Source organism: Vicugna pacos, chromosome 9, assembly GCF_048564905.1.
Source record: "Vicugna pacos chromosome 9, VicPac4, whole genome shotgun sequence".
Lineage (NCBI taxonomy): Eukaryota > Metazoa > Chordata > Mammalia > Artiodactyla > Camelidae > Vicugna > Vicugna pacos.
This window is the reverse complement of record NC_132995.1, coordinates 45090473-45117174: the sequence shown is the minus strand read 5'-3', so window position 1 is coordinate 45117174 and position 26702 is coordinate 45090473. Positions and strand designations below refer to the sequence as shown.

Sequence of the window (26702 nt, the reverse complement as noted above, 5' to 3'; positions counted from 1 at the left end):
AGGCCGAAAAGAGGCTGACTAAGAAAGGGCACGTTCCTGCAGTGCTGGCCGAGCCGGCCCTGTACCCAGCCCCGATGGGTCCGCCCAGCTTCTTCACCATGTGGGGACTGCTCTCCACCAAAGTCAGTTGAGAACCCTGTCATGCCCATGGACTCGTACGGATAAGCAGGCTTCTCAGATGATGACTGGATTCCCTCTTACGGAGTGCTTACCTAACACACTTGTCCACCCCACTTCTTTTTGCAGTCTTATATGACATGTGGGCCAACTCGGAACAAAAAATATGCCCAGATAAGAGAGATGCTTTGAATGTCTGAGTCAGAATTGCCAACAAAATCACACACACACACATGTACTCACTCCCACATGCACACACAGGCACGCATACATGTACACACACACTCACTCCCCCCACATGGCGGATGTATGTGTGCTGCAACAGGCAGGAATGTTGAGAGTGTCTAGGCCTCCTCATACTCTGCCCAGTAAAAGAAAAAGAACATTCTCTTTTATGCTTTTGTTTCTTTTACTGGTTGCGAGGCTTAGAAGAATTCTGACTGGAAAAGAAAGATTTGCGTTGTATACCTGATACAAGTGACCTTTAGCCAATGAGTGGTTCATGTTTTTCTGGCGGGTGGCACAGACAGAGCCTGTCTGGACAGCAAGTGGCATTTTTTTTCTAATCAAGATGACATTTATGCCTTGAACTGTTCCATTTGGCAGGTGCCAGGAAGCTGACAGAAAAGAACGTTAAACCAGTTATGAAATGGCTCTCCTGTCGCTACAAATACTGGGGGTCTGGGAGCAGTTAATTAATGAGAAAATACCCTATGAGGATCTACTCTGTGCTACAGACTGTCTGGGATCCAGAGGCAATAGTAAAGATGGGCTCCCTGGCCTCCCTGGGAATAAGAGCCAGCTGGGAAATTGACCATTAACCATAATGTGATGAGTCACCCAGTGCCTATGACTGGGGACCTCGAGGAGGGAAGGGTCTTGGAGAAGGCTTCCTGGAGAAGGACATATAAGCTGAGACTTGATGAGGGAGCAGGGCTAGCTGGTGAGGACAGGGGGGAGCTTCCAGCAGAGAGAGGGCGGTTAGACAAGAGCAGTGCTGGGCAGGAAAGAGGCTGGCATGGTGGGGAAACAGGAAGGTCAGCGTGGTGAGGGGAGACTGGAGTGAGGGGAGCCTGGAGAGGAACACGGGGCCAGTGAGCACTGAGCCTCGCAGAACTTGGGGAGTATTTGGTACTTTATCCCAAAGAGTGTGGGTGTCCTTCAAGGCTAGAACCAGGGCAGCAATGTGCTCATCGCTTGGCTGCTGACTGAACTGTGGCACAGGAGGGGAGGCCGAGAGCCCAGTCAGGGGCTGTCACAACAGTCCAGGCAAGAGGTGATGGGGGCTTGAACTATGGTAACAACGGTGGAAATAGGAATGAGAGGTTTTCAGAACATGGAATGGGTAGCACTTGGTGATGGATCTGATGGGGTAGGATGGGGAAGAGAAGGGTATGGGAGAAGGAGGAATCTGGATGCCTCCCAGGACAGTGACACCATTTACTGGGATGGGAGCCCTGGAGGAGAGGTGAGGAGGGGGCTGGAGGAGAACCTGAGTTTAGAGTGGGACATGTTGGACACGAGTCACCTAAGAGACATCCAAGAGGAGATATCAAGAAGGTGATGCACTTGGACATCCGAGGGGTCCAAGTGGAGATGCACATTTGGAAGCCTCAGCAGCAGTGGCTAAGTGAAGCTGTGGGTGGGCACACCTGCCAGGAAGAGCAGAGGACCTAGGAGGGAGCCCTGCATCCTAGGACTCCAGCTCAGTTGCCCCTGGACAAGAGTGAGGAAGGAGTTGTCAGGTGAGGGGACGAGAGGAAAAGCAGGAGAGTATGGTGTATTCAAGCCAAGAAAGGAATGTGTTTCAGGAAGGAGTTGGACAATTGTGCTGAATGCCCTAAGAGTTATCTTTCTGAAAAAGTTGACTCCATCACTCTCCTGATTACACCTCTCACCAGTGCATCCAAGAAAGAGTCGAAGCTCCTCATCACAGACCACCAGGCTCCTCACACACTACTGCCCACTGACCTGCCCAGGCTGGTCTCCCAGCTGTGGCCGCGCTGATGTGCACTCTGTGGACCATCTGCCTCTCCTGCAGTCTTTATCTGGAGATCTGCCCCACTCCCTTCCCTTCAGTCCGTATGGCTCTGAGGTCACCACTGCAGTCCCTGGCGTGAGGCATGTGGCCAAGCCAATGCTAATCAAGTGCTTTGCCCTCCCCTGACAGTGACTCGCCAGGGAGCGGACAGGAAAGGTTATTAAGCTGGTCCCATCAGAGTGAATCTCCTGGAAGTTCTGGGACCAAGGCTCACATTCCTTTCCCATGGCTGAGAATCTGCATGGACATGGCCCCAGGAGTGCTGGCAGCATGAGGTCACTATGGGAGAAAAGCCAATTCGAGAACATGGCTAACACGTGAAAGAGCGGAGCTGAGACAGAGACCCTGGCTCTGGGGACATTGTTTGAATCTTTGCTTAAGCCAGGCCAGAAGCCAGAATGAATTTGGTCTCCTGAGTTGCTGGAACCAGTGAATGACCTTTGTTTTTCATTTTTGCTTAAGGTCTGGTTTCCTGTCACTGGCAACAGAATCCGTGAATCCTAACATATATATGCTGTTCCTGTTACTGAGAGTGTTTCCACACTTCTCCACCTGGAACGTTTAACTGTGACTCTCTGTGCAGCCTTCTCAGACTCCTGTGAGCATCATCCTTCCCTTGTCTTCCCTCAGAACCTGGCATTATCATGTGTCCTCCATGGTTTACACATCTGCTTCCCCAATAGCCTCAGGCCAGGGATCATGTCTTACTTCTGTATCCCTGATGCCTCATACATTATCTGGTATCTAAGAGTTACTTATCAAATATTTTCTGAATAGTTCTCTGAATGAATGAATGAATGAATAAATGAGTTATAAGCAGAGGCTCAATCTCAAGATATAGAAAGATACTAAAGAAAGGAAAACAAAGGTTAAATGAATGATTAAACCAATGAAAAATTAAGTGTACCATCCCCAGTACTGGCCAAGTACATTTTCAAAATGTCATTATTTTAATTATGGAAATAGCCTCTTGAAAATAAAAAAATAAATAAAGCATGTCCCTTGCCCCTAGATGGAATAAACTCATTCAGTTGTGTTACATCAGAATAGCTTCACACTATCTGGTGTTCAAAACTCATTAGGTCAGGTTGGCTAATTTTTTCCATAGTTATTTTAAACATTCACCATCTACAGAATTTCATCCCAAACCTGAACCTAATGAGCAGGCTCCTAATGAGCAGGCTCTGTCACTCAGGCCCGGGCCTGGCTTCAGTGCTACACTGGGTCACCATCAGATGTCTATGGAAGACATCCAGAGCAAGCCATGGTTACCATAGTAACAGGCATGGGAAAGGAAAGGATGGATGACTGTCGTACACAAAATGAGGACTGAGTACAGGAAGCATTGACTAGCCAAGAAACAAGAGACCTCCCCAGTTCAGAACAGCCACTCAATGTTCAGGCGCTGAAAATTGAGCTGTCCAATAAAGAAATACAAGGAAGCCCATTTAACCTGGCCATCGACAAGACTTTGACCCAGATGAAAATGTTACTGAGGCCTGACTGCAACATGCTGTTTATGTTTTTCAAGGAGTGTTTTCCAAATTAAGTTAGATTTAGCTTCTAACTGAACAGGAGACACACTTCTAAACCCAAATACTGTGAAGACAGCTTTTCCCTTTCAGCACTCACCACTTACCACTATTTTGTACATAAGAATATGCCTACACAAGTATATGGGCCAAAATGAAACTCACTGACGTGTGCAGAAGGTGACACTCAGGGCAGCACATACTCCATGCACTGTCCTACTCAATCTATGCATTGGGTTTGAAAGGCTTATTAAGAGAACCCTACAAAGACTTTTTTTTTTTTAAGTGACAAATTGCTAAGGATCTACTAGATTCAAAATTAGAGCAGGCTTAGGGATATCATTTTGTTAATCTGGTGGCGACTGGGGCTTTCAAAGATGTTTTATCTGCTTTTCCTGTTTGGAAATCTAGGATGGACCATGACTTTAGGCTTGTTCCTTCTGTCAATGATTAGCTGTTAGAATTGAAAGTGTTCATGAAAGATGAGTATTGAGAATACAGGAAACCCAGTGCCAAACCAGAAGGAGAAAAAATGAAGAGCAGAGGAGAGCTCAGCGGGATGGCCATGCTGGTTGGTACCTTATCTTATTTTCCTCATCGTCCACCAGGAAGAACCAGCGAAACTTCACAACCAGGGGGCTGCAGTTGGTGATGGTGATGTAGCGGATCACCTCCAAATCGTTCAGGATACAGCCGAAATCCAGCTCCATGGTCTCAAAGCTGAGGTTGGGGTAATTCACTTCTCCACGCAGAAGCAGGCTGTCTACTTGCGGGTGCTCCACATACTTGATGGCTAGAATTTCTTCTGCCACCCAGTTATTCAAATCGTTTTTGTAGGAAGGGTCAAATTTGACCAGCAGGTCTTTTTCTTCACCGATCTCCAGTTTAATAGGCTACAAACAAGACAATGGGGAATTACTAATCTTTGTACTATGCATTTCCAACCTAAGATGTGAAAGAGGACAATTAAAGTTATCTATTATATTTATGTACAAACTCACATACATATACACACATACATACATACATATTAGCAGGAAATACATACATATATATATACTTTATCCATAATTGTGCACCCACACTTATACATAATTAAACAGATATTGATGTTTATATATGTATCCATATCTATGTCTGTATCTATCTCTATGCACACACAGACATTTCTTTTTTTTGGTTGGGGGAGGTCATTAGGTTTACTTATTTATTTGTTTTTAGAGGAGGTACTGGGGATTGAAACCAGGACCTTTTGTATAGCTAAGCATGCGCTCTACCACTTGAGCTATATGCTCCCCCTCAGACATTTTTTAATAGTTGAAGATGAAAACAAAAAAATTTAGAGAGGAATTATTTGAAAGAAGAGATTTTGATAGGCTTTGTGAGGTTATAAGTATTGAGGAGTTGTAAAAGGAAAATCTGCAATGAATTATATTATGAATATTCTTAACTGAAAATAAATTAGATTGTAAAATGCTCTTCCTAGAAAAGTGGAAAAAGTTCTTTGCTTAAGAAAAATTTTAATAGGCTTTCTAAAGGACTAGGGGAGGGGCTCTATAGAGGATGACCCAGAAAGGAACGGATTAGGTAATTTAATTTTTCTAATGCCTGCAATTCTAACTGCTAAGCACAGTGTTATCCACTTTCTGCGGTATTCTATTCAACTTAAAATGACATTCCAGAGCTGTACAGAGTTCGTCTGGAAGATTTTGTTTGTTCTTTTCTCTCTTTGGTTCAAATCCCCAGGTGTTCCTTGATGCCCAGGCCACAGAAACACTTTCCCATAGAAAGCCTGGCTCGGAGTTGGCTTTTTTAGGAATCGCCTAATTCCCACATTTCATCAGCAGGAAAGCCACCTCCTGGTTTTGCAGAAAGTGCCCTGAGGCAGTTGGAAGGAATGCACCCAGGAAGGAATCTGTTTACAGAACACTTCCCTCTCCAATGAGTTTTAAGGTTCAGGTATTTAACTGTGCACTTCAGTGACACGATTAGACAGTTTCAATTGATAAAGCCAATCATCCGATTCAAGAGTCAGACAGAGGGTAATGACTCTCCAGTTGGCTAATGCCCTCTGAAAGCCTCGCCAGCCACCTGAATGGGCACAATTTAGAACCCATTCTGGTAGACCATGGCATCTGCAGCACTCGGTATCACAATGCTTGGTGTTTAAAATCTTGGAAGATTGACTCAACATTTTTTAACCAGAGGAATGACTTTGTTGTTTTGTGGAAATGACACATACATGTAAAAATTCCCATTATATATAAAAGCACAGGGAAGAAGTTAGAAACTCATCCAAAGTTTCATCAGATAGTATTTCTCAGCATTCACATTTAGTAAAACATTAGTCCAGACATGATAGATGGATAAACACAATTTTACAAAAATGGAATTGGACTAATTTATTTTAAAAAATCATGTTGGAATTTAAAAAAAACATTAAAAAATTTTCTTATACAGGAGATACTAAATTTAAGATCATGGAATCTGGAGGCAGATGGTTTGGGTTCAAATCCTGGCTTGTCAGTTACTAGCTCTGTGAACTTGGGCAAAGTTGCTTGGCTTTCCTAACGCTCAGTCTCTCCATCTTTAAAATAGGGCAACAATACTACCTACCTCTTTTTAAGAAGATGAATGAGTTAATATAATTATGATGTGTTCAGAGCAGTCCCTGGCACAGAGTGTATGGTATACAAATGCCAATTATTACCACCATCTCTTTGTGATCAAGAGGATTGATGTAAAGTGTGGAGAAGTCTAAGGTTAATCTAAAATCTTCCCTTGGTGGGCCTCTTCTTTTCTGCTTTGGTCATCAGTAAGACTGGTACCTTCACTAAGACATGTCTCCCTGTTGAATTCTGTATCATTTTGTCCCAGGACAAAGTATGACCTTATTTTTCAAAATCTTAAAAAATACTTCATTTTTATTTTTTAATAGATAGGACAATGAAAAGCATGTCACCTTTGTGCCCATCTCCCCACCTAGAACCAAAGCCAACTATTCTCCTCCCCTGAGGGAACCAAGGTTATGCAAGTATCTTGTCTACCCTTGCATGAATATAAAGACATTGTATGAATATAAAATCCCATTCATATATGTGTTCTTCAATTTTTTACACAAAGGACAACACACTATGCATTCCTGTTCTGCACTTTGTTTTTTCCACTGGAAGATAACTCATCAGTGGATAAGGAGCTGCCTCACTCTTTTTAATAACTGCATTTTATTCCATCATATAATTCTGCCACCATTTATTTAACCAATCTCCTATTGATGGATATTGGCTTCTAGTCTTTTGCTCTTATAATCAATGTTGCAATGTATATCCTTGTTTATATGTCATCTTGTATATTATGTCTATGTCTGTAGGATAAATCCTTAGGAGTGGAATGTCTAGGTCAAGGGGTATGGGCATTTAAGATGTTGCTAGCTACTGCCATACTGTCTTGCAGTGCAAACTTCCCCAACATCATAATGGAATGCTTGTGTCCACATGCCCTCCCAAGCATTATCTAACTTTTGCTCTTTGCCAATCTGATAGGAAAAAAATATTTCACAGTCATTTTAATTTGCATTTATTCTAACACGAGTAAAACTGGGCATATTTTCCTATACTTAAGAGCCATTTTCTTTTTCTTTTTGTGAACTCTATTCATTTCCTCTACCATTCTTCTATTGGGTTGTTGGAATTTTTCCTGCTGATTTATAGAAGCTCTTTATTTTTAAAATTATATGTATGCTTTTATTAAAGTTATATGTGCAATTAATATAAAAGGCCAAACTCTACTACAAGAGTTACTACAACAAACTAGCTCCTGGCCCACCCTGGCATCCCAGCAATCTGGAGGCCACCATTCCTCAATTCTTGCTGAAAGGAGGGTCTACGGAATAGTTTTCCTGGGCAGAGAGGGGACAGTCAGGCAGGGCACACAACCCAGATACCAGGGATTATTCTGGGCTACTGACACTGACGCAGGAGCCATTACATTTCCCTAAATATTTTGATGAATTCCTCTGGGGAAGAGCATTTATCTTCATGTCTTGGGATAAAAGCCAGCCCATATCTTTTGAGTGGGGTTGGTGGGGACAGCTGCCTGGAGCCCAGGGAATCCCTCTGTTTTCAATGTTATGCCACGCTCGTGGCCTCTAAGCCCAGGCTACTTGGGCTGAATGACTCCCACATCTTTGCAGCCTCACTGGAGAATTTTCTAGGCTTTAGATTTTTATGCCTTTTTGTCCACCCACTCCCTCCTCATTCTATTGTCGAGAATTTTTTTAAACCTCCCATTATTTGCTACATCCATCATCTTCCTCCACCCCCCTTTTTTTATTGCTCTGGATGTCTTTCCTTTTGGACATTTCTATTTTATCTTATTAAGATTTCAAGAAGGACACGAGTGGGTCTAACCTACCACCCAGAAGGAGAGAGCTGCTCATGCCTGAATTTTCCTTTCCTCGCCCATTTGTTTTTCTCTGCTCTGTGAGTTCATTCTTTTTCTCCTCTTTAAACATTGTAGTTCATCCTTGAGTTCTTTTTCAGGACAGGTCACATCATCTGTAAGTTCTTTGAGACCACAGAGTACCACCTGTTTGTACTTCTGGTTTCCTTCTATGTATACACGTTCCCTTACAGTAGGTTTTCATCTACCTCTTGCATATGATTATTTCCTCCTCTTATTTCTCTGTTTAAAGATTTTAGCTATTTTCCCCTCAAATCATGCTTGAATGAGACCCACTAAAGAATCGGTGAGACAGGGCAGGGGAGGGTGGCACCACAACACTATCTGCCACACCTTGTCCCCTCTCCTACAAAGATCCATCTCCCTAGACTGGTCAGCTCACAGCCTCCTCCCTCAGCCCAGTGGAGATTTCTCAGTATCTGGAGATGGGCTGGCTGGTTTAGGGTCTGGGCTTTCTTTGAGTATGGAGTTTTGGTCAGATTTGAGTGGGACTGAGAGAACTGTGCTGTCATCAGTGGGAAGTCACTGTTTTCTCAAGATTGGCTTCATTATAATGGGCAGGAAGGAAAGGGCCATAATGATGAGCAGGAAGTTCCCACATCACTAATAATAGTTTTCCTACCAATGGATATTGAAATTCATTGATGACTCATTTTAGATGTTCTGTATTTTTCCCTTTGTTTCCTGGATTCTTTATATTTTTCTGGACTGAAATTCGGCAGTGTATTGATGTTATTCTCTTCCTTTATCACAGACACAGCCCCCCTCAGAGTTAGGACAGCCCCCTGTCTGGTTACCTCAGGAGTCAAGGGCAGCGGGGATTTATCAGTCTCACAGATAAAGAAGGGTCTGCTTGTTGAGAGCAACATGTTCACGGGCAGGGTGGAAATGTTCTTCACGACCAACGGCTTGTAATCAGGCTCCAGGATGGTGTTAGGTTTCTATAAAAAAGACAAAGGAGGAAATAAACCAACTGATGGTAATAAAGTAAGCCTTTGGCAACAAAAGTCTGACATTCATTATTAACGGCAGAATTAGCATTCTATTTATGTCTATAGATGTATAGATTTATATCCTCTATATCTATTTAGATATAGATTATATCTATACATGTAGAATCACTTCTCAGCAGTCCACCATACTTTCCAAATGATTTATCTAATCTCTACAAGGGATTAATATAGATTGTCTGTCTGTCTGTCTGTCTGTCTGTCTCTCTATCACTGAGAAGTGATCCTACACATACCAGAAAGCATAGTTTAGATTTTCTTACTTTCTGTTGCCTGATTAAAAAAAAACTCATACATGCCATGACTCTGGATAGAACTATTACTAAAAAAGTTTCCAGGGTCATAAAACAAAGTCTAATAAATTAGTGACATCTTATGGAAGAAACTGTGTATCATTATAAGGAATAAAACATTTTTCCTTTACACGACATTTTATTTCATGCTTAAAATACCATTTGTAAATATACCTTTCTTGCTATATTGACAAATGCAGATAACTATTTCCCGTAAATTTTCCTGATAACACTGGGATAGTTGATTTACAAGCATCTTTCACTCGGTTAGATCAAATTTCATTTTCAGCCGCAAAAAACATCAGAAATGAATCTTGGGATGAGAGATTCTGGTTAGACTGCTCTCCTTGTTTCAATTTCAGTTAAATCCTCCTGATTCCATATTTTGCTCTGTCTCTGTCTCTGCTTCTTTGTCCAGCATATTCTTTCTTTCACTGTGGTTCTTAGAGCCCCTGGCTCTAGGTGAGCTTGGATGTCCAGTGTCCAGAGTCTTAGCTATAACAAATATCACAGACTGGGTGGTTTAAACAACAGCCATTTATGTCTCATAGTTCTGGAGGCTGGGAAGTCCAAGATCAAGGTGCCAGCACATCCAGCGTCTGGTGAGAGCCCATTTCTTGGCTTCTAGATGGCTGTCTTCTCACTGTATCCTTACATACTGTATCCTCACACTGATTGAGAGATCATCTCTCTTATCTCCTCTTATAAGGGCACTAATCCCATTCACAAGGGCTCCACCTCATGACCATATCACCTCCCAAAGCCCCCACCTCCAACATCATCAATATAGGGAATTAGGGCTTCAACATGTGGGTTTTGGGGGAACATAATTAATCCATAAGGTTGACTTGAGCCTTCCGCCTTGGTTGTACCCCACAAGTCCTCGGTGCACTCCCAAAGTTCTCTCAAAGGTTCGGTCTGGCACTTGCCACGGGAAGCCAGCCACTGTCTCCCTCCCACTCACAGGTAAGGCAGGTACTGGATTCACTCTGCATTTGCAGATTGCATGCTACAGTGTGCGGAGGGGCGAAGCAGCACTTCCAACCTTCCCCTGGGCTGCTGTGTCACTGCATGTAGCTTTGAAGTGAAGAAGCCACACTCGGTTGGTATTGGCAAGAGGCCATTTGGAGGTTAGTGATGAGAAAGAGTCAATGCACAGAGAACCTGTTCTATTTTAAAATGACCCCTTCTTCTCTCTGGCTTGTTTGTCTCGCCAAATATCAGGAGACAGGATTTGCTGCTGGACTTCGTGAAGCAAACTGACTGCTAGTTTCAGTTGACCTTTTCAGTTCCACAGAGATGTGGTTTCATCTCTGTGGTCTATGAATGGTACCACAGTTACACAGCAGATCAAATCTGAGGAAACAGTGATAGAAAAATTCTTCCCATAGGCAGGGCTGGTATCATTATAGTCTAATGGACTAAATCAGATATACCGCCTTGAGCTGAAAGCAAGGAGACAGAATGGATAATTGGATGTTACGTAATTAAATCTGAATACTGAGACTTAACAGGTTTCCTGCACATGCTGGGTAATGAAGTTGCATTTCTTCATGGTCCCTGATATAGATTAAATGTGAGTAGGAAATGAACAATGAAGAATACAGTAGTAGGATAGATTTCAAACTTGTGATACTTGGGAGGAGGGAGAGAAGGGCAAAGACAAATAAACAGGGCATTGTGATCCAATTCATTTTTTAATTCAACAAGTCACTGTCATATTCAAAATATTTGCTGTTTCATTGTAGTGATAAATTCAAACAATAGACATTTAAACAAGAAGATGCTTTTTCTTTTTTAAAAAAAGACAAGGCTTAAGGATATAAAGAGAATAAAAGCAATACTACCCCACATTTTTCTAAGTGTTCATGGGTTTCAGAAAATAATCTAATAAGAAACTAAGCTGGATATTTAACATATAATGTCTTGTATAGAGTAGCTATTCAACTTATCTTCACTGAATTTTCTCTGAATAGCTACATTTAGAGAAAATATGATGCCACCAAATTTGGCACAGCTGCCACCAATAAACATCTTTCCTGATTTCTTGAAAAAGGAAGAATTTAAAACGGCAATGAAAGCTTAATAACTATAGCAGGAATTCTTGTAGTATTTTCTTTTTATGTGTCTCATGGAGAGCGTCACAGTTAGTTTAGCATCCTGTAACTAAAACCCTTATCCCACTTCTTCACTGTCTACCTCCCGCACTAGTCTGGTAAGCCAGGGCTTCTGCTGTGCCTTTACTGTCGAACACACTGTAGGTGCTCAAAAAGTATTTGCTGATGTGAATGGAACTTGTACATCTCACCTCCTGTACTAGCCTCTAAGCTCCCTTATTCATCTCCTAGGTGAGCACCTTATCCATGGTGGGTGCTCAATAGATATTTACTTAATATGAACAATATATATGGAACCCACTACCAAAATAAATGATTTTGAACATTCTCCTGCAAGCCTCTGTTAGTGGAAGGAGCCCTGGCTGGTTCCCCATGACCGGTTAGGCACTGCCACACCCAGTCCTTTCGTATGACAGCAGGGACCACACCGTGGGCTCCTCTTTAATGCTTGGTCTTCCCAGTTGGCCGTGAGGTTTATCAGGGAGGGACTATTCTCACTGTTGTATCTCTAGTACCTGACACAGTGCCTGGCACATGGTAGGTCTTAAACATTCCACTGGGTAGCCAGCGTGACTGTTTCCAAGAATACATCTGACCAGGTCACTCCCCTCCCTGAAGTCCTCCAGTGGCCACTCAGAACAAACCCCAAAGTTCAGAACCTGCATCCCAGTCATGCCCTACACATCTGGCCCCTGCCCACTTCCCTAGATGGACCTCATGTCATTCTTGGCACAGACTCTGTCTAAGGTGGCTTTTCCGTTCTTTATGCTGACCAAGCTCTTTCCTGACAGGCCCTTCACATGCGCTGTTTCCACTGGCTACAATTCTCTCTCTTCCCTTGTCACCAGGCTAACTTCTATTTTTCCTTCAAGTCCCAACTTGAGGCACTTGCTCAAGGAAGCCACATGTGCAAATAAGGTCATGTCTCCTGATACACACTCTTACTACACCTTATACTTCTTCATAGCACTGTTTAGAATTGTAATTTAAACAATTACATTGTCATAATCTTTATTTTATTGAAATATAGTTGATTTACAATGTTGTGTTAGTTTCTGGTATACAGTATAGTGATTCAGTTATACACATATATTCTTTTCATATTCTTTTTCATTATAGGTTATTACAAGATATTCAACGTAGTTAGTTCCCTGTGCTATACAGTAGGACCTTGTTGTTTATCTCTTTAATATATCATAGTTTGTATCTGCTAATTCCAAACTTGTAATTTGTCCCTTCCCAACTTTCCTTTTGGTAAAACAATTAAATTTTAACAGTTTGTTTACAGTCTGTAACCACAACCAGTCTCTTAGCTTCGATTACGTCAGATTTTCAGCACCAACATGGTCCTCGACTCAGAAGATATATTCCACACATACTTGTTCTAAATAGTAAATAATTCTCTGGTGGAAATCTGCCTAGGAGTAGGTCAAGTCCTGCTGCAGCATCTTCCCCTCCTCTTCACCATCCTGGCCTTGTGCCCAGAGCAGCAATCATCCTTGACTTTCCCCTGTCTGCTGCCCACCCCCCACTACTGCTCACCCTTCAGGACATATAAAGTTGTGGACTGTTACAGGTATATTCATTAAAGAATGTGAATCAAACAGTTTTAGCCAATTCTTCTCAAGTAGTGTTAGATGATCCACAGAAATAGCTGAACCTGTGTTTCAGTTTCCGCATGTGTATTGTAGGAAAGATAACAGAACCTCCTGCAGCAACTGCTGGGAGGGACAAGTGGGAAAATAGATGTGATGAACATGGCTCAATGCCCAGCACATGCCAATCAATAAGTGGCAGCTATTCGTACCTATTACTGTAATTATCAATAATTCTTCTCTAGCCACTTCTACACTGTGATGCTTAGTTTATTTAGAGTAAAATGATGGACTAAAATGTATTTTTGGTGCACTGGAATACCCCTTCACTTTGGTCTCATACATCAGGAATGATGGAAACAGAATTTCACGGCAATTCACATTTCAAAGGGATCTAGATTTAGATTCAGAATTTTTAGTTGAATGTGTATTGGCCTCTGAAGCTTAAAAAACATCAGCTGGGTGTGGGTGTATGAATCTATGAATTTAGCTTCCAAAATGAAAGTGTGAACATGCTGACCCACAGTGGGAGTGCCCAGCCCGCCCCAGCAAGGCCCCGCTGACCTTCTCCAGTTGGTACACGAGCTGCTTGGTGGAGACCTGGATGAGTGGCGCCACAAACTCACAGATGATGTTCACAGTCATCACCAAGCTCTTTCCCTTCTGTGTCCCGATGATGGTGCGGCACACCAGCTTTTCTTTGACTATCTGCGGATGACATATACCAGCATTTCCAGAACCTCCGTAGCTCAGAGAACTTAATTCTCAACAATCAGCAAACTGATTCTCAACTACCTGCCTGGGGACACCAGGGAAGAGCACATTTTTCTGAGCACTGCCTGTCAGGGGTGGGTCTCTGTCCCACAATTAAAGTCTGATTGCTTAGGTATGTCCAGGAGGATCCCGTGTCTCCATCTGACTGCCCCCAAGGGCACAGTCAATTTACCTTTGGTTTATCCAATATGTATATGGAAGCTCTATTATGCATCATGGCTGTTAGGAACTGGATACACACCATAGTGATGGATGGTGCAGATAAAATCCTTCGTTAGCTTAGAGTTTAATGGTGGTTTTATGATTTCTTATCAAGCTAGTCAGAAATTGGCTGGAAAAATTTTGCCTTTCATATTGAAATACTTAAAAATTGTGCTATAGAAACTAATATTTCTTTGGACCTAATAGATTTTTATAAAGTAGAAAGGACCCAAAGTGAATTTATATCGTGAAGAGCCTGTATTGAAGAGTGCTCAGGTTTCAGATGTTACTGAATTCAAGTCTCTTCTCAATTATGTTGCAGAACTTGGAAGAACGTTCAAAGAGGCTGTTAGTAAAGCTAAAACTGAATTTAGAACCCTATCAACTTTAGATAATGACATTGTAAACATGCCCCTGCAACAGGCTATCAGTGTCTTGAGATGAGGGGCTGCGTTCTATTCATTTTTGCATCCTTAATGCCTAGCACAGTGTCTGTCATGTACATCCTCAGTGAAAGCTGGCTGAACCCATGAATATCAGAGAGAAAGAACACATTATATACTCCATAATAAGAAATAATCTTTTTTTTTCCTACTGAGGATGTGGTTTCCCTGAAAATGCTTTATGAGGAAGTGATGTAAGTGAAACAAAGTGCCACCTGTGACCTCAAGAAGCTACGCAGTGAACCTGCTTTCCTATCTCGTCTGCTGGGAGACCATTTCTTATTGTCTCCAGTTTCATGAGGAGAAAGTTCAGCATCACTTCCTAATTTGGTGACACCAGACAGGAGCTCCAGTAATCATCATTTCTCATTCACAAAGTCTGCATTTGTGGAGAGGATTTTAAGTGATTTCAGAAGCCTTTCTTTTGGATTTTTGATGGTTTCCAACCTCCATGAGGGAACAGGAATAATCAGACACATGGTTTGGATCTGTTTTAAGCAGAATAGTAATAATGTAAATAACAGCAGAACATCAGAGCTGCTGAACATAAATGTGGCTCTTTTATTGATACATAAGAAGATGATGAATATACATGTGATGCTGTTGTGTCAGGCTGAGAGGGAAGGAACTGAGAATATCCCAAAACCTGGATAGGAGAGGTAGCTGAGAGTGTCTGTGAAAACATCTTTTTTGATTAAATGTTAAGTGAATACTGCTAAGCATTAATAGGCTTAGCTTTGGCTGAACACTGGATGTCCCTCTACCAGGGACTTGTCCACTTTGTTGACTCTGGGAATGAGAACCTGCTTTAAATGGTATTTTAGAATTGGGTTCACGGTATTGTAGAAACAAACAGAAAACTCTGCATAGCTGAACCTTGAAAGAAATGGGTGCTGCCATGGTAACTCAGTGCCAAATGCAATCCTTGAGAAAACACATCCTTTCTTCAGATATATATCAAGCGACTCTCCTAAGAAATAGAGCAAAGATTTATGTAGGAGAAAAATAGCTTCTAAATGTGGTTTCCTCTTACCCTGGGAGTAGCAGAATAACCTTCAAGTATCACGTCGATCGTCTGGCCTGGGTACAGCTCCATCCTGACAGGGTGGAGCTGAAACACGGGGCTCCAAGGGTCCCTGAGTGTCTTGGAGCACTGGGGCTGGGGCTGGCTCTTAGCAAGTCCCTTCTTAGCCAGATCCTTCTTGCCTGGCTTCTTCTGGTGACAGAAATCTTCATTCATCCAGAACAACTGTTGGACCCGACGTCCCTTGTTGGTCAACTTGAAGCGGTAATAATAGGTGTTCAGGCTGGAAAAGATGAGGCAGGGGTTGAAAGGACTGAATTTCAGGGTGTTCTCCACACCCTTGGGATTTACTCCTCCAGAAGTACTTAAAAAGTGAGCAACAAAATAGACATTATTATTATTATTTTTTAATGTAGGAAGGCTAAATGGTAGTACTACTAGGAGCTACCACAGAAACGGGACAGGGTAGTATCTACTCAAGGTGTCATTAGACTTGAGTCAGGGACTTGAGTTTGGTCCCTAAGTTGTCATCACCAGGGATGGAAAAGCGGCCCCACCTCTCCTCAGTTTCTCTCAGCAGGTTAAAACGCCACAGGATGCATAGACACAGTTCACGCGAAAATCACTTCAACTTATGAAAAATGGTTCTGAGGAACAAAAGCGAAATACATACTGGAGGAGAAGCATATTTCAAATTGTGTTGAGTAAATTTCTAGTGACTAGCGAAATGTTTTTGTGACAGACTTAACTTGAAGGGAACTTTGAAGAGAAACAACACATATCCTCTAAGACCTATCACAGGTCATGGACCCAAATACCAGCGGGACGGGTCATTTTTCTCAGTCTGATGTGCTTTAAAGGTGCTACTCACTCTGTCTTTCTTTCTCTTTCTTTAATCAATTCCACAGATATTTATTAAGGACCTCTTTTTTGGGAGGGGGGATGTAATTAGGTTTCTTTTTTTCTTCTTATTTTTATTTAATGGAGGTACTTGGGATCGAACCCATGACCTTGTGCATACTAAGCCAGCACTCTACCACTGAGCTATACCTTCCCCCCTATTAAGGACCTCTTGATTGTATGGCTCTTTGCTAGACACTGGGATTTCTAGTATCTTGGAGGTAGTTCAAATGTATTTTTGTTTGAGATTTTATTTTACTGATTTATAAGTTTCCTTTAAAATATTCTCAGGGGAAAAAAAACTCATCTCAAGACTGTTTTATATTTCTTTTTCATTTTGAGGGACTTCGAGTTTTCATCCCATCTGTTCCTCCTTTGGAAAGATGTCATATCTAATAAGCAAGTTGAAGCTTGATAAATAATAAGGAGTATTTGTCGGTTGTTGGTATTACCATTTTTATGTAAATATATGTCCAAAAGGACATGCTCATTGGAGCCTTTACTCTGTAAATTTCACTTCATGACTAAGAGTAGTTTAAGGGGGAAAATAATAAAAGATATATATTATTTTTATAAGCTAGGCAGAGTCTCTGTCACTTATTCACAGTCTATCTTTCAATCATCATAGCAACCCAGTAATAAAAACCTCACTTACTCCCATTTTATTGATGGAGAAACAGAAACTCTGAAAACTTAAAGGAGTTGTCCAAAAAAATGCAATCAGAACAGGGAGTATATGATATGGGTATTTCTTTAGACCCTTATGTTTAAAAAGTTGGCAAATTTTTCCTGTAAAGGACTGAATAATAAACGTTTGAGAACTTTTGGGCCACACGGTCCATCACAACTACTCAACTCTCCACTGTAGAGTGAAAAAAGCCATAGAAAATATATGTACATAAATGGGCATGGCTGTGTTCCAATAAAACTTTATTTACAGAAACATGCAGTAGGTGGCAGTGTTTCACTCTTGCTTTCGATGATTCTTCTGGAGGTTGAAGGTATGATTTTATGTCAAAAGGAAGAACAATAAGGTTTCAGCAGAGTGGACATTGGCAGCTAAAAGCTACAGTTGCTTCTATATTCATAGAAAACTTAGCTAATCCTTCAATTCCAGGCAAGTGTCAGAATATCCTTTGGGGTTATTTGACAACACTTTTAGATTAAGGAGAACACGTAATTAAGCCTGGTTTGCAGTAGATTGTTTTCTATAATTACATTTGAATGCACTTAACAAAAAAATTGGAAACAGAGGCATGGTATGCAATGAAAAAATGCCCTAGCTTATGGTCAGTGGACAGGGGGAGAGGAGCATTTTTGTATCTAGGTGACACAAAAACTGCAAAAAAATAAAGTCTCTCTGAAAACACATGCAGTTAACTATCTGACTTGCATATTACTTAATTCCTATTGGTTTATGGTATTTTTCAGTCAAGTGCCATATTTTGTAGATAGAGCAGAGGAAAGGAGGTGTGGATGGGCTTGCAGGAAGGGCTCCTAAAAGGTTTTTGTCAGGCACATCTTAGTTTCAGGGCCTCAGGCCAGAAGGCAGGAGCATCCCTTTGACATCTGCTCACAGTATTGCGACAAACAGGTACAAATTCAGCTGGCTCTTCAGAGACAACTGTAACAGCTCATGAACTTCTAAGGAAACAAAAATAAACCCTCACACGTATCCTCCACTATCAGTATCCAAATGTCATACATTTTCACAATTAAATTTAGATCATTCTGCTCAGAGGTGTCTATACTGTATCACTTTTTATTTAAATATTGAGATTCCTTAACTTTTCCTGAGTGACCAGGTGGAGCCAATTACAACCATCTCAAGGTTAGTGCTATGGTGGGGAGGCAAGCAGAGAATGTAATTCCAAAAAACATTACTGGCTTTGCAATAGCTGATAAGATACATTTATAATATATTTTCACCTTCCTAGTTATAGTCTACTTAGGTTACCTCAACAGAGATGCACCTATTTTCCACATTCATGGAGAGGAATTAGCAGTGTATTGGAATCAAAGAAGAGAAATCATGGTTCAGATTCTAAATTTATCACAAAGAAGCTACTATAAATTTTAGAAAAGAATTCACTTCCTATGAAATGTCTCTTCTTTAGTGTTGAGGGACACAGTTTGGAGAATGAAACCAAGTTATGACCACGAAATGTCTTTGTATGGCTGATGAACCCATCTGGAGAGGGAAAAGTGAGTATGGGGAATGGAAGTGGTTGAGGAGGCTAGTTCTACTTACTTAAAAATAATTTTCCAAAGTATAGGTGATGCTCAGTTTATGCAACATATGTGATACGTATAAAAACTGGCCCATGGTATTTTCTTACCTAAAATGTGCTCCCAAATTGAGTTCTGGAGCAAAGGGCTTATCTGAAACAATGGTGGAGCCAATTCCTGAAGCCTGGACAGGAATCCGGTAGGTGTTGCTATTTTCAACGTCCAAAATGACTGTGTCTTTGAATGTCACTATGTCATTCAGGTTGGCAGTCAGTGTCAGTTCAACATCACCTTCCGGGGGAACCATGCCTTCCTTGGGTTCAATTGTCCAAAGGGACTTTTCGTGTGCCTGTAACACAAGACTTCAAGTTAACAGTGAAGATATTCTTGGCTTTTCATTCTGCACGTCAAAGCCCTTTACACTTCAAATGAACTCAACATCAGAGGCAAATATTACTTTTTTGAATCAAAGCAGCTGGGTGTTTGTTGTGTTTTCTTTTCTTTTTTTTTTTTTTTAAAGCAGTATGATTCCCAAGAGCAAACCTACAATTCAACTTCTGAATGCTCTGTGAAGATTCTTTACATCTCTTAGGATGACAGCCCAGTTCTCTAACAACCTTGTATTAATTACCTGCTCTAATCTCCAAATTCTGAGATACCAACAGGAGGTACGACATCCTTCCTGGAATTAGGAATTTTTAAAAGAAATGGCTTTCAAGTGCAAAGTTTCAATGATGTTTTAGTAGGGATGAATAGTTTTCATAAATGAACACAATACAGGAAGCCATGTTGATTTCTATTATTTCATAATAATCAATAGAACTTCATTTGCTAAAATTCCAAACTTATTTTGAAATGTGATAGGATTAAATTATAGAGTTGGAAGTATCTCCCACCGATCCATTCCCTTTAATTGCTAAGATCCTCATAGCTCACTGTCTTTCCTCCCTGATGTCTTTGGCCAAATAATACCTCTCAATGAAGCCTACTCTGACCATCATATTCTAAATTTCAAATCTTACCCCCATACTTCTGATCCCCTTTACCTTGCTCTGTTTTCCCCTTAGCACTTATCATCTCCTAACATAGTGCATAATTGACTTAGCACACTTCTGCCCCCTTGTACTATGATATAAGCTCTCCATAGAAGGGATTTTTGTCTTTCTTGCTATTGTTGTTTACTGATATATCCCCAGTACCCATAACTATGTCTGGTACATGGTAGATAATTAATAAATATTTGTTAAATTAATTCATGTATCTGACTTTCAATCAAACCCTTTGATGTCAGAGAACTCATTTCTCATCTAAGGTAACTCATCCCTGGTTTTAACAACTCAAGCTGTTTGATATCTCTTCCTTATATTAGGTAGAGATTTTTTTCTTTCCCCTTGACCTTCCATACACTGGTATTTGGTCCACTCCCCTGGAGCTAAATAGAGTAAATCAAATCTCCCTCTTGCTTAACAGCCCTTCAAATCCTGCATCCAGCTTTAAAAGAAAATCTTGTATGGCACAATGAGGCTCCAAAGTAAGATGAAAATTTGGTTGAAGTGTCAAATAATAAAAAAGACTCATGCTTTAAGTACCTTATTTAATCTAAAAATATAAACTCTGCTTATTTGATAGTAATCTATTTTCTAAGGCTGCTTTTAATATTTTTCTCCTTTTATGTGATTGATTGTAGTGCAGTTCACTACAGTATGTCTAGTTATGGGTTTGTTTGTATATCCTGCTTAGAATTTGCCACCCTTCTAGAATCTTGTGGTTTGATACCTTTTATTTCTAAAAACAATTCTCAGCCCATAATGTGTTTATTTTATTTTATGGGAGACCCAGGCTGTTCTGATCTGATGACCAACAATGCGCTGGCAAAGACTGAAAAAAGAAGGATGTAGAGATCATTTCAAGACTTCCAAGATAATAACTGAGAGGCAAAGTCAACCTCTCCACTTTATTGGAGAAGAGTTTGATTGTTCACTCATGAATCTTCCTTGGCTCCTCATATTCTTCTAAGTAGGGAAGTTCACAATAAACCCTCTAACAAAAAGTGTATAGAAGAAAATAACTTAAAAACAAACGTAAAATATATTCTGTGGACTGAATTTGAGAGAGCATTCCAGTCCAAAATTATCCTTTATTTAATTTCTATTGTGTATTTCTCCTAGCAAAAGGAAAAAGAGAAATGTAAAAACATATGTAGATTAAAACAAACAAACAAAAGCTCTAGGAGGGCTTGGTTCACTGTAAAGCTACGGATCAGAAACTTCCTGACAAGCATAGATCAGGTTAGGAAAAGAGTTGCACTGATGATCATTGTAAATAAGAATGTATGTTGCAATTTGTAGGCAGGAGTTAGAAATTTCAGCTAGGCAGAATCTCACAGGATGGCAGTACCTTGGAATGTCACCAAAATCCAGGTCTGGCTCCAGTGCAGATTCAGAGACTGGATTTGGTCAGTGGACTCTGAATTATCACTCTCTGGGGAACAGGCTCATAGGCACTTAAATAAGGAAAATCTAGTATTTATACCCAAATGCCAATTTCCCAATTAACAATGAAGGAAAATCCTATTCCATAGATCAGAATGCTAATTATATTTCCTCCTGGTTTGAAGTTCTGCATGGGAACTAATAAATAAATAACATTTTAAAATTTAAATAAATTAAGTGAAGCAAAGAACAGTTGTCAAGATAATAAAGTGTTTACAAAGAGGATATAGATGAATGATGATGAGGAAATTTTATTTTAATTTTGGCATTAATGGAAATTATAGATTTAACTCTATGCCAAGAGTCCAATCATTATTCATAATCCTTTAATATGGGACATCTCTAGAGACATGGATATAAAAGACAACAATTAAACATTAAATACCACACTAGATAAACTAGGACTGAGATGGGATATTTGTACGTTAATCATCTCCATTCAGAAGATACTTTCTGAAAGAAATGCTGGTGCTTGTACAACTCAAACTGTTTTTCCAAAATTTCTCTCTAGGTTTTCTACCCATAGTAAATTAGCCCTAGTTAAGTACTAAAATATTAAGAAAACAGTAAGCAAGTCTGTCTTTTTGTGGGCTTTGTCAGGAGGTGGGCTTTGAGGTGGTAATTAGGATTAGATGATATCATGAGGCTGGAGCCTTCATGAATGGGATTAATGTCCTCATAAGAGTCACTTCCTCTACTCTGCTCTCTGTCATGTGAAGACACAATGAGAGGTCACCAGTCTTCATTTTGGAAAAGGGCTCTCACCAGAACTTGACCATGCTGGCATCCTGATCTTGGACTTCCAGTCTCTAGAACTATGAGAAATCAGTTTCTGTACTTTATAAGTCATCCACTCTATTGGTACTTTGTTACAGCAGTCTGAACTAAGATACAGCCCCAAAGTGAAAATACTAATCCTCTAACATATTAATCATAGAAAGTGACACAAAAGATGAGTTCTAAAGAGCTATAAAATGCAACTTAAATTTTCTATAGATATTATTAATGGGTCATTATAGCTTCATTTCATTGGCATTTTTATTACAGTAAATAGGAGTCTGTCATGTCATTTTCAGTCTGACCTACACAATCAACGTAATATATGGAAATAGATTTCCTGTGCTTGAGTAACCAGCCCTGTCTTTGCTTAGAACTACTTGTTTTACCTTCAGTTTTTTTTTAATTTTAGGCTACTATTTTTAGATAAAGTAATGTCAGCTACTATAAGGGAAAGATTCATGATGCTCAATGGCTTAATACAATAGAAGCTTATTTCTGGTTCACATGCATTCCAATTGGTGGCAGGAGTGAAGATGTGCTTGTGTTTCATTCAGTCATTCAAGGACACCAGCTAAAAAGATTGACATGTTTAACTTGGGGCTTCTAAGTCAGTCTGCACATTGACACTCGATTGGTCAACAAGAGAAGAAAGAGAATGGAAGGCCATGTGTTAAGATTTTATGCACCAAGTCTGGAAGTGGTACACGTCACCTTTGCTCACTTCTACTGGCCAGAACTCAGTTATGCAGCCACACCTAACTCCAAGGGAGGCTGGGAAATGTCATCTGCTCTGGGTCCAAGAATAAAGGAGGATGGGCATGGTGAACTGCTAGCTACTCACCGCTAAAGCTGCCTTGTTGGTTTAGTCCACTGTCATGTCTTAAGGTCTTCCCCCAACTACCCTGGATCTCAGATTCTGGAAAGTGAAAAGTTCACTCCATCAGAACACAGGCAGCGTAACTTGGTATTTCAATTCCTATGGGAATTGCAGGCCTGGGGTTCATGTCTACCTGCTGTTAGGACAAAAGTAGGGGCAGCTAGAAGATAAAATAAGAATGTTCTAGGCAAGATCATCTCACTCTGTTGGCCCTTCTTCCCAAATATGTGGCCTTTGAGCACTCTATATATAGTTTTACTCACTTACGAGGCTCAGCTGACAATTAAAACATAAATCAATGCCATTTTTGTCCTTTTATCAAGACAACAAATGCCTTTAAGAGGAGGATACTGTCAATGTCATCTTTCTTGTTCTAACCATTTTATTTTCCTCCTCTAGCCAGTAGCACAGGTCAACCCTCTGTCTACAGTAAGGAGAGGGTGTCATCAGCATAAATGCTATTTCAAGTCAGGGGATATTAGTTTTCAATGGATGGGTACCATTTCTATTCTGATTCCTGCTGACACAGGTTGGCTGCTCTAGAAAGAATTCCTGAAGTTGCTCTCCAGGGCTGAACTGGTGAGTTTTCTTTTTGATGAAGCTTATTAATCAATGTTTGGCATAAAACCAGGCAGCAAAGTATATCCTAGAATCCAAGAACAAGGTGCATCAAAATGCCAGCTGTGAAGGTACTGGACTATCTTTACCCAAAGTTAGGCTCTAAACCACTTTAACCTTGGTCTCTTTGGTCTCTGGCTTTTAGGGAGTGTTCTTCATTTTTAGGGAGGACTTGGTCTATGTGACATTTTCTGTTATGAGATGGCAAATTTGAGTAAAGAAGGAATGGATGAATGATAGTCATAGATGCGGAGGACATTCACTAACCCTTTCAAAATCACAATAAAGCAAGACAATGACATAGGTTAGGAAGGAGGAGTCTGAAGGAAAAAAGATGTTGTGGTTTGGGCTCAACTGTCAGATATTGGGCATGTCATGTCACCATGCCTGGCCTCAGTTTTCCCATCTGACACTGACTGCACCTTCTGCATAGAGTTGATGGTTAAATGATGTAATGCATGTAAAACTCGCGATAGTGTCTGGCACATAGTAAGTCCTCATAAATGACAGCTACTGTCATCATTTTACCAAGAGCTGGAATGTCTCCACCTGACACATTATGAGCTCAACATCATTTTCCAAAAAAAAAAAAATTTTACAAAACTGAGAAAACAAGGATGGATGCTAAGAAAGCATTTAACACATAATACTCTTGCCAGAAGAGAAGCATCTCATAGAGGTTTACAGTAGACTGAAGTCTAAGACGGCCTCCAAAGTTATCTTCTCCCAATTATTCAATCAAACACTAATCTAGGCTCTGTGGTGAAGGGATTTTTCAGATGGGGTTAAGGTCCTAAATCAGTTGACATTAAGGAAGAGAGGTGATCCTTAGTGAGCCTAAATTAATTAGGTGAGTCCGACTTAATTAGATGAGTCCTCAGAAGGGACTGGGCTCTTCCTAGTGAGATTCCAAGCATGAGAGGGTCTATGCAGGAGGCCACATGGTGGGGAACTGTGGGGGGCTTGACAGCTGACAGCAGTCCTTGGTTGACAGCCAGCAAGAAAATGGGGCCTCAGTCTTGCAACTGCAAGAAAACCAACTCTACCAAACCTGAGCGGGTTTAGAAATGGATCCTTCCCTAGTCAAGCCTCCTGAAGGGAAGGAATGAAGCTCAGCCAGCACCTTGATTTCAGCCTCCTGAGGCCCTCAGGAGAGGATCCAGCCAAGTCATGCCTGGACTTCCGATCCCCGGAAATTGAGGTAGGTAATAAAAGTGTGTTGTATGAAGCCACCAAGCTTGTGGTAATTGTTTACACGGCAGTAGAAAACTAATGCACGGTTTCATATGTTTGTTTCAAAGATGACAAAAATGAGCTTTCCTAAGCCTTCCATCAAAATTTCAGCAACAACTGCCTCTGTTTTTTTCTGCGAATCGGGGTTGGAAAGCTGGTCATACAGCAGCCCATGAATAACACGCACAGCAGGCTGGTATGTGCATGTGCCTATGAAGGTGTGAAGACAGATGGATTGTGATCTTTTGCATTTCAGAGTTCCATGCCCACTGGCAATGAGTGTTATGTCCTCCTCCCTGAAGTTTCATCTCTCTTAGGATAACATTTACTTTTTATTTGACAACAGGGCATCAGCACACTTCTTAGGCAGTGCTCAGGTCCCAAGGTAAAACAGCCGGAGCTTTTGTAAGTTATACTATCATGTATTTAATATTTGCCATGAAAGGCAGAAGTGTTTGCACATGTCGTCTCCACAGTAAATGAGAACGATGCGCTCAGGCCAACCTCCTGTCCTGCCGTGCTAATGACTGTGGGGCTTGAAGGAAGGAGCACTGTGCACTTTTCTTCACAATGACTTGCTTGCCGGTTGAAATCTGCAGGAATTTCCTTCCACGGAATGACAGAGAGGACACAAATAACAAGAGGAATCCATGTGAAGAGTGAGGGATTGCTTTGGATTATCTCAGCAGATGATCAGTTCTTTGTGGAACAAGAACAATGAACAGTCATTGAGGCTTTTTTCTTTTTTGTCTTCTAAATGGTACCTCTAGTCATATGGTTCTCTACCCTGAAGTGAGTCACTCTGCTGCTTAAAATTAACTGCATGTTAGGAGACGAAGTACAAAAGAAATGGTGCCGGAGCTTTACAAGAGGGACAGAGAGGGTCACGATTGAAAAAGGGGGCTTTAGAGTATGTGGTGACCTGTTGGTTAACTGAGGACTCTGCCATTTGTAGCCAGGTGATATTAGACTAATTTTTCAAATCTAGGTTTCAGTTCGCTGATCTGTTAAATGCAGTACTTGAAGATGAAATAAAATGGTTGCCAAACATCTAGCACTTTGTCTACCATGGAGTAAATAATAAGTGGTGGTTATTGTTAACATTATCTTCCAAAACTTCATGTCCAATTCTCCCTCCTGCTTGCCCCCTCCTCAGTCTATCTTGTTGACGGGACTCTCTTTGACACACCTGATCCTGTGCCTCTTCTGCTGGAGATTCTGGATGGCTCTCCAAAGTCTGGACTAGTGGTGCTGAATCTCCTTCCCCTTTGAGAAATCTATGAAACCCCTCCATAGAAAAAAGTACACACACACATTTCACCACATGAACACACATACCCCATGAACACACATACCCTAAACACATATCCTAAGCTTTGCATATAATTTCCAGGGTTCGTGGACTGCAAGAACGGTGGTTATTTTCCTGTTTGAAACAAGGCAACCTACAATCAAGACTGGTATACAGGATAGGAGCCTCCAGTCTGGAGGATCTATTCCAAATTCTTCATTAGAGCGCCCCAAATCACGTTTCCAGACTTACTTCCCAGGCACTGTCAATTTCCAACATGCATCCTAGGCTTTAGCCACACCAGATCTTCCCAAGTATGCTGTATATCATCATTGTTCTCTGGAAAGGTACACCCCATTTTCCTGAGTTCCTTCTCCTTATCCCTGAAGTATCCACTCAAACGTGCCTTTCTGTAAACATTCTTAATTTTATAGAAGAATTAGCCACTTTCTCCTCTGGGCTTACATATAATATAGCACACTGTAATACTGTGTTGCTTTTGTATCCATTTCCTTTTTTTTTTTTAATGCTGTAAACTCTTTGAAGAAAGAGATCATTCTATTTACTTTAACATCTCTCCCTTCAGTAAACACACTTAGCACAGTTAGTACCCAGCATGGAGGAGATGCTCAATATTTATTTATTGGTCAATAAATATGCAAAAAATGTTTAGC

The 26702-nt window shown here is 40.8% G+C and overlaps 1 protein-coding gene across 1 annotated transcript in view; it reads right to left on the bottom strand.

Moving 5' to 3' along the window:
* The window catches only part of HYDIN (HYDIN axonemal central pair apparatus protein), a 478970-nt gene that overhangs the window by 131403 nt on the left and 320865 nt on the right, over nucleotides 1–26702 (bottom strand). Inside the window, exons 26-30 of the mRNA XM_072967685.1 lie at nucleotides 18848–19086; nucleotides 15618–15891; nucleotides 13731–13874; nucleotides 8949–9092; nucleotides 4270–4583 (exon numbers count right to left, since the gene is read on the bottom strand). Coding sequence (XP_072823786.1) covers nucleotides 4270–4583; nucleotides 8949–9092; nucleotides 13731–13874; nucleotides 15618–15891; nucleotides 18848–19086 — 1115 coding nt within the window. The remainder of the gene's footprint in view (nucleotides 1–4269; nucleotides 4584–8948; nucleotides 9093–13730; nucleotides 13875–15617; nucleotides 15892–18847; nucleotides 19087–26702) is intronic.